At 34.6% G+C, this 9,136-nt stretch overlaps 1 protein-coding gene across 2 annotated transcripts; it reads left to right on the top strand.

The window, feature by feature from the left end:
- LOC109233459 (protein DETOXIFICATION 29-like) lies at window positions 2,913-7,275 on the top strand. 2 transcript variants are annotated; one of them, XM_019399338.1, is made up of 7 exons: window positions 2,913-3,292; window positions 4,081-4,619; window positions 4,720-4,806; window positions 5,149-5,205; window positions 5,439-5,677; window positions 6,368-6,573; window positions 6,916-7,275. In XM_019399338.1, exons 1-7 carry the CDS (start codon window positions 3,038-3,040, stop codon window positions 7,009-7,011), a joined length of 1,479 nt encoding a protein of 492 aa, XP_019254883.1. In that variant the 5' UTR covers window positions 2,913-3,037; the 3' UTR covers window positions 7,012-7,275. The 2 variants fall into 2 exon arrangements, with proteins under 2 accessions (XP_019254883.1, XP_019254884.1); XM_019399339.1 differs by having other exon boundaries at window positions 3,213-3,292; window positions 4,085-4,619.

Genomic DNA, 9,136 nt, shown 5'->3' with positions numbered 1-9,136 from the left:
TTTGGCGTACAATAGGTACGTGACCAATGACCATTCATGCCATAATAATGATATTATTTTCTTATATCATCTCAAACCTCCTTTTAGAGGTGAGTGCGGTATATTCACTACCGCTAGCACGTTCATATTCTTTGAAGAATGAATATGTATTCATAAATCAGATGTTGTCACATTCATATCATGAATGGACCATAATCATCTATATGTGCTTTACAAAATCTTATGTCAAATCGATGACAAATATTTTTCACAGAGTGAAGGATTATTTTGAGAATCCTTATTATTCTCATTATCACAATGATGACGATTATAATTTCGTCTATTGCCACGTCCACATCCATTGATACCTTCACGGTAATAATTTTGTCTTCTTTCAGACTTATCACATATTGCTATCACATTCTCTTAAGGGAATGAGAATGGAGCAAATTCAATGGGACGGGTTTTCACTTCTTGTGCTCACGATCATACATGACTTTGTTCATGGCAAGACATAGAAATTTTACCACTTCAGGTGGTTATAATTTCTTACAAACTCCATTAGAGTTATAATCAAACTTTGTTGTCTTTGCTTGTATTTAAAATCAAAGTATAGAATAAAAGAGAAAAATACGGTAAAATACTTACCTTAAATCCAGAATTTAATCATGAAGGAAGTTCATGGAATAATTGACAATCATTATGCTCAATCCCAAAGCTTCTACTCAATTGGTTGGAGTCTCGTGCTGATAACGTGTTATAAAACAATAAAAGAAGAAGAAGAGTATTGCAGAGAAAAGTAGAGTGAGAGAATTCTTATTGATTTGGGATGAATTGCAATGGAATAGAACCTCTCTATTTATAGGGAGAGAGTGACTTAGCCACCAAGTAATAAACCCTAGAATCTCTCTAAATATAGACATTCACCATAAATAAAATTCTATTTATAACAACTTATTACTTTTCAAGGAGTTCTATGAGGGAGGAGAAGGACATGGTGAAGGACAGTGAGGATAAGACGGGTCGTCACAATTGTCAACATCATTATTTACGTGTTTGGTAAATATCAAAAGTGCATTATAAGTCATGATGTGTATACGTTAATTAAGTCAATAGCTATAAGTTGTTCACCTTCAATTCACAATATTTAAACTTATACCAAATATTTTATTATTTTATCCCTAATACTTTTTGTAATTTCCAAAATGCCTTTCCCAAAACAAAAACTCTCAACTCCATTTCATCATTCGTCTTCTTTCACGTTAAATAGCTCTAAAAGTGTATACTCCCTTCGTTTCAATTTATATGAGATAGTTTGACTCGATACGGAGTTTATTAAATAAAAAAACTTTTAAAACTTGTGGTGTTAAATGCTTAAAAAGTACAAGCTTTGTGGAGTCATTACATTTGTGTAGCTACAAAAGCTTCTCATTAAAGATAAAATGAGTAAAATGAAAAGTTTAAAGTTAAATTATTTTAAAATATAAAATATTTTATTCGTTTTGTAATAGACTAATAAAAAAATATGTCATATAAATTGAAACAAAAGGAGTATTTATTAAAAATAACTTTAAAGATATTTCAAACATTTCAACTGAAATAGGCTTATCAGCACTTTCGTGGCAACTTTAGTCAACACCTAAAGGTCAAATAGGTAAAGTTCAATAAACCGCGCCAGTTGAATTAGCGACCTACTTTTTATGGCAACGTAAGTCGCCACTAAAAAGCCAACAACGGTGCCAGTACAGAAAGCGACCTACCTATTCTCGGCTTTTTATGCTGGCTTCTTTTTTTTTTTTATTATTTAAAGCGAGTTTTGTAGTTTCAATTAAGCCCATAACTTTGTCAACTATTCTTGAACATGGAGCTAATTGGTAAACAGTTAATGAATAAATTCTCAGAGATGTCATTATTCTTTAATTTGCCAAGTTGAACATAGACATATGCCTTTTTTAAGGTAAGCCACTCAAGTGAAACAGCTAATTATCTGGGAAGATTCAAGGACCCAATGGGAACTAAAGTCAAGTATGTCAATGTCAACCTTTTTTTAATTCTTAATTTGTTATAACAAATTCCAAAAAGTTGGAAATGAAAATGTGCCATGAGTTAAGAGTCTGTTTGAAACTTTGAATGGAAACTAGTCAGTCTTATGTCAAGGATGCTGTCAGTTTTTTTATTAGCTTTAAATCAAGTCAGTTCTAAGATAATTATACGTAAATGCTATAATAAACTTTAATTAGTGATAAAATGGTAGGTTAAACTACGTTGATACAGTACATTGTCGATGTATATAACTTAAATCCATAACAAATCCCTTACAGTTGGATTCTGCTGTGTACATTGCATTTGTTTGAATGACCATCAAAGGATGTGGTATAGCGGATGAGGCTGCTCTTCCCTTAACCAGAGGTTTCGCTTTCGAGCCCTGGGTATGGAAAAATCCTTGGTTAGAGAGCGTTTCCCTCGAATGGGGCCCTACGCGGCGCAAATCTGAATACAGTTAGGCTCCAATGCGGGTATCGGACACCGGGCGAGAAACCAAAAAAAAAATTATTTGAATGGCAACTAGTTGGGGTCTTAGCCAACTTAACTCCTATTGTCTATTTTCAATAATCTTTTCTTATCAGTCTTTGGTCAATAAAAAGGGGTAGAAGAGCCCAAATTTGAAAATCTTTTACACCTCATGAAACAGACAGGATATTGTTATACATTAATATTATATTTGATACAATTATGCATACCAAATCCAACTCATACAACTTGCCAAAATTTTATTTAGAACTTTGTAAACCCATAGATTAATAACTCAATTTGCAGATGATTTGTATTAATAATACACATAAAACAAGGGAAGCACATGTATACATATAATAATATAATCGAAATACCCTTGACTATTTAAAGAAACATCCACCTTTCTTCTTATTAGACATGTGAAATTTCCAGGGTGTGGAATTGTTTAGTATAGTTAGTTTTGACATAAAGGGGGGCATCCAATGATCCATTTTTAAAGCTAAAAGAGAGAAAAGAGCAGAGTTTTCAAGAATAAGGTTCTAAAATGGAACAAAAGACCTTTGAAATAGGGATACAAGAAACTGATGGTGACATTCAGCAAAATAAAAAGATAGCCAAGAAATGGTGTGTTGAATCAAAGAAGGTATGGCAAATAGCAGGACCAGCTATTTTAAATGCAATCTCTTTGTTCTCCCTTGAGTTTGTCACAGCTGCCTTTGCTGGAAGATTGGGAGATTTAGAGCTTGCTGCAGTATCAGAAGTTCATAATGTTATAGCAGGCTTTGTATATGGAGTCATGGTATACTAATTAGCTCTTGTTTAATTGCTTTCTAACCCTTTTGAGATTTGCTTCAAATGGAAATTATACTTTCTTGTGGAACTTAGTTAACACAATCCTGCACTGGTTAATAACATAGACGGCGATAGGATCTAGAGTTAGTGGATTCGGAATCAGTTTGACTTTATTATATCATATGTTCTCATAGTTCGAGCCAAAAAACAATAGGTTCACTTGAACCCACATAACTTGCCTGCCCTGGAATCAAATATCTCTATAATAGCCTTGTCTGCTTCGAATATTTTTTTTTGGGTTATTATGTTGAGTTGGTGTTATAGAGAATATATATTATAACATAACATGAAAAATTGGTTCCAAAGTAAACTTGGCCGTTACAGTAAAGTATTGTTATAGAGAATGTATGTTATCGAGCCATATGACATAGACGACTATAGGATCTAGAGTTAGTGGATTCACAATCAGTATGACTTTATGATATCATATCTTTTCATAGTTCGAGCGAAAAAACAATAGGTTCACTTGAACCTGCAGCACTAGCCTGCCCTGGAGTCAATCCTCTCTATAACAGTCTTGTCTGTTTCGAATTTTTTTGGTTATTATAGCGAATTGGTGTTATATAGAACATATATTATAACATAGCATGAAAAATTGGTTCCAAAGTAAACATGAATGTTAAAGTAAAGTGCTGTTATAAAGGATATATGTTATAGAGAAGTCTGACTTAAGTTTAACATGATTTGGATATTTTCATTGAAGATTACTTTGGATTGTTAATTCTTTGGTATTAGTTAGGGATGGCAAGTGCTCTGGCAACACTTTGCGGTCAAGCAGTTGGAGCAGGACAGTTCAGCATGCTTGGAGTTTACTTGCAGAGATCATGGATCATTACTGGATTTACATCTTTGTTGCTCACGCCAATGTTCGTCTTCACATCGCCAATACTAAAGCTCCTACGTCAAGATAAAGACATATCTCATCTTGCAGGAAAATATGCAATTTGGATCATTCCTCAAATGTTTGCATATGCTCTCAACTTTCCCATGCAAAAGTTTCTTCAATCTCAGAGTAAAGTTTGGTTCATGGCCATCACTTCAATGGGAGGTTTGGCAATTCATGTATTGCTAAATTGGGTTCTTGTAGTTAAGGCAGGGTGGGGCCTTTTTGGTGCTGCAATTGCTGGAAATGTTTCTTGGCTTTTGGACATTGCTCAGTTTGTTTACATCATCTCGGGCTATTTTCCCGAGGCATGGACTGGTTTTTCGTGTCTCGCTTTCAAGTCATTGACTAACTTCTTGAAGCTATCACTTGCCTCTGCAATAATGGTGTGGTAAGTTGTGAATGGAACCTTGATAGTTTGTACTAGACTTGAGTAAATGTAATGTTTCAACATGTACAATTTTTTGATGTGACTAATTGAATGGTGGCAGTTTAGAGTTTTGGTACTTCACAGCTGTGATTCTGATGGTAGGAGGCTTTAAAAATGCTACAACTTCTGTTGACGCCATATCGATCTGGTTAGTACAATGTCTACGTTCTTGAGATACAGTCAAAACTTTCTATAACAATCTCGTTTGTTCCAATTTTTTTGGTTGTTATAGCGAAGTACTGTTATAGAGAACATATATTATAACATAGCATGGAAGTTGGTTCCTGTTTTTTATAGTGAATGGTTGTTATACAACGATACTGGTATAGAGAAGTCTGACTATACTTTACATCCTTCACCTTTCGGTTTAACTTATATACACCGACAGTTTTTGAGATAACCTCCCATTTCTTGTCTCAAAAATTTTGATTCTTGATTTTCTCTTTCACTACCAATCCTATTTGTTAACCAACTGATCTGGATATGGCAGCATCGGTTTGCAACTATGGACACTGACAATTGCCTATGGTTTCACTTCTTCAACCAGGTTAGTTGTCTCGCCTTATCTTAACCATGAATAGCGGAAGAAGGGCGAATAAACCACAAAAAAAGAGGATGAAAACAGTCCAAGAAAACTAGTAGGAGTAATGGTTTTGAAGCATGTAACCTTTACGCGATTTTCGTTAAACTAACTCGGATGATAACATTTTTCTGCTTCTGTTCGACTAATTTTCCCTCGTTTGGTTGGGAATATACACTGAGATTATTCTGGTATTGCAGTGTGAGAGTTTCTAATGAATTAGGAGCTGGAAATCCAAAAGCTGCAAAATTCTCAATTTCAGTCAATGTTTTGATATCAGCAGTAATTGGCCTTGTATTCTCAGCTACAATATTGGCTACCAAAAAAGAGTTTCCAAGATTATTCACAAATGAGCAGCATGTGATAAGGGAGACATCAAAGCTAGGCTACATTCTTGCTGCTATCATGTTTCTTAATGGCATCCAACCTGTTCTACTCGGTATATTTCTCTCTAGATTTTACTAATTGACATAGAAGGGGAGCCTTGTAACCGGTAAAGTTGCTGACCTCCTGGTCACAGGTTCGAGCTCTGGAAACAACCTCTTGCACAAATGCAGGGTAAGGCTGCGTCCCTTGTGGTTCAGCCCTTCCCCCGACCCCGCGCATAGCGGGAGCTTAGTGCGTCGGGCTACCTTTTTTATTTTTTTATTTTACTGATTGACATACTTCCGTGGTGTACATGAATATGCAAATTTTCTCATAAATCCAGGCTGAATATAGAACAAATTCAGAAATAAAACGAAGTTCACGAAAATAAAAACAACATGCCCAGTATATTCCCACATGTGGGGTTTGGGAAGGGTAGTATGTAAACAGACCTTACCCCTACCTTATACAGGTTAAAAGATTGTTTCCAGAGAACCTTGACTCAGGCACACGCAGTTAGAACAAGTTATAAAGGTCATTTGAACAAGTTATAAAAACGTTTTTTTTTTGTTACTAGAACATTTTATTAGAACCTATGGAAACTACTTATCGTAGCATGCCATGAACTTTCGATCAAATGGGTTCGTTACTAATAGTTTCGGATTAAATCATCAGCTCAGGAAAAGGAAAAGGAAAAGGAAAATATTGAACATGGAAAAGTAGATGTAGAGCATAAATATTAATCCAAATTTGGAAAATACAGGAGTGGCAGTTGGTGCAGGATGGCAACTTCAAGTAGCCTTAATTAGCATTGGATGTTATTATGGTTTTGGATTGCCAATGGGTGCATTGCTTGGTTACAAGTTCAAATTTGGAGTTGAAGGCATACTTTCTGCTATGCTTGCTGGCAGCTTGCTTCAGACCCTCTCCCAGGTTATTATCATTGCTCGAACGAGTTGGCACAAACAGGTAATTCTGACATCTTTTTGTCTTTGTAACTGTAGTGTCTGAGTCAATTTGTGTGCACTTCGACTATTCCACTGGATAACTCCACCAATTATGACATTAATGTATTTGAAGGGGAGTCTTGGAACAACCGTAAAGTTGTCTCCATGTGACCTATAGGTCACAGGTTCGAGCCGTGGAATTGGCCATTGATGCTTGCATCAGGGTATGCTGCCTACATCATACCCCTTGGTGTGCGGCTCTTCCCCGGACGCTGCGTGAACGCAGGATGCTTCGTGCACCGGACTACCTTTTAATATATTAGATACGGGCATACTAACTAAGAAATGATATTATATATTGCAGGCTCTTCAAGCAGAGGAGAGAGTGAGAACATGGGGTGGTGAAGTTGAGAATCAATCAAGTCCTGATATAGGCAAGTCCCTTTCAATCGATTCCTAATTCAATTCAATAAAGGAAACAAACAAGTGAAACTTGATCCTATTTTAACACAAGGCTAAGTGTACATTATTGATGTTGGCATCTCTGGGCAAGCTCACTCCAATTGTTGCCTTCTTCTCCTATTATAAATCTTTCTACATTGTAAATTTATATATATATATATATATATATATATATATATATTCATCAGTCTGTTTATAGACTTATGAGAGGTTAATTTAAAGCAGGGAATCAGCTTAAGTTTGATTCTGCATATTTGCTTCTTGTCTTGTGTTGGTTTTTCTATTGCCTAGCAAATGTGGCAAAGTGGTGGCTACTTCAACTTCTCATCTTTTAACATTCTTTTTTGGTAAATACTGAGGGGTACATGTACATTACAGTCAATTGTTTGCATTAAATTTGACTTTTAAAAATGATATAATTGATTACTCTGTAACCTGTAGTCCACATTACAGTCCATATGACACTCTTTTCAATTTAAGACGTTTCATAATATTTGACACCATTCTTGTTTTACATAACTTTCATTAACTTTTAAGAATTTCAAATTTTAAACTATTCACACTTAAACTTTGATATTGATGTTTGTTTTCTTTTCAACCATTAGTTTAGTATTTTCTTCTATCATGATCACTATATTACATAATCCATATTAACATCTTAAACTTCATATTTAGTGAAATACCATCACATAAATAAAATAGAAAAAGTATTTAAATATGTCGGGATGAAACTAGCTAATGTCAGTATGTCACTCGTTCATTGAAACACAACTCACAAATGCTCCAACATTGCAAGTATTCAACAACAGTTCAACCCATGAACTTTGAAATAAATAATAGAAAAAACCATCTAGTGCAATTAATTTATGATCCCTCATTAAGCATATTGATACAAGTGCGATTAATTAAAAGACTATTTAAAAGGTTAAAATACTACTCCAATAACTATTAGCAATGTGTAATTGTTGAATATTGTTTTTAAATAGCTCCTTTTTAAATAAAGTTTTAGTTCATACATAAGGGTAGTGACGGATATTGCACGGCGGAAATCTAACCCTCACCAGCAAGATATATATATTTAGGTAGTCAATTCCCATGTTCCATTTTAGATTTATCTAATTACAGATTTTTAATGATATTCTCAATCTTAGAGTATACATTTACTCACCTTTCTTTTTCGATCGTTTCAATTATAATTACAATTTATTTAATAACCCTTTTAGTTGATGAAATTATAAAATTATACGATTCGTCAGAAACTTGCATATTATTATAATACTCGTTGGGTTTCTTCGGGATATTTGCCACTAAGAGATTTTATAAATTTTCCTTTCATGGAGTGTTCCCCTTATTCATATAAAAATTTCATATCTAAAAAAAATTAATTTTAGGTAAAATAACTCGCCCTAATGCGATTTTCACCCAATGTTTTGCTACATCTATTTTAACTGAAATACAATGATTTGTAACATTAGTACTGTGGGGTCCATCCCCATAAATGAAAAAAAGAAAAGGAAGGAAAAGTGACAGATTCTATCATGACTTATTTCGGATTTGATTTGCAAATCTGCAAATTATCAAAAATAGTAGGCGTCAGACAAAGCAGTCTGATTTTGCAAATTGCAATAACCAATCGTTTTGATTGGTGAAAATTGGGCGCTCAACACTATAAAAGGAGAGCTTCAGCTCTCATTTCTACACCCCAATCTTAGAGAGAAATATATCTGAGAGCATAGAGAGCACTGTAAGGTATTCACATGCGGTGTAGTCTGTGAGGAAAAACGAGAGAGTGTGAGCGATATTGTAGTGAGGTGAGAATCTCAAAAGAGGGTTATTTCTTTTGAGTGTATAGTGGTTCCTGGAGTATTTACTCGGGACTACAGAGTATAAAATTCCTCATTATAGTAGATTACTTTGCTCCTCTCGGCCCCGTGGTTTAATATTTGTGTCCTTGTTGTTCTTTTATTTATTCTTGATCACCGTATCTCGACACTACGTTATTATTCCGATGTTATAACATGACTATAATTTCTGGGGGGGCTTTATTCCCAACAACTGGTATCAGAGCACAGGTTCTGCTCATTCACAGAAATACTATTCACTTTCGGTAGTACTATACTCTG

Source organism: Nicotiana attenuata, chromosome 10, assembly GCF_001879085.1.
Source record: "Nicotiana attenuata strain UT chromosome 10, NIATTr2, whole genome shotgun sequence".
Classification (NCBI taxonomy): Eukaryota; Viridiplantae; Streptophyta; class Magnoliopsida; order Solanales; family Solanaceae; genus Nicotiana; species Nicotiana attenuata.
The sequence above is the reverse complement of the archived record's forward strand: the minus strand, read 5'-3'. Positions and strand labels throughout refer to the sequence as shown.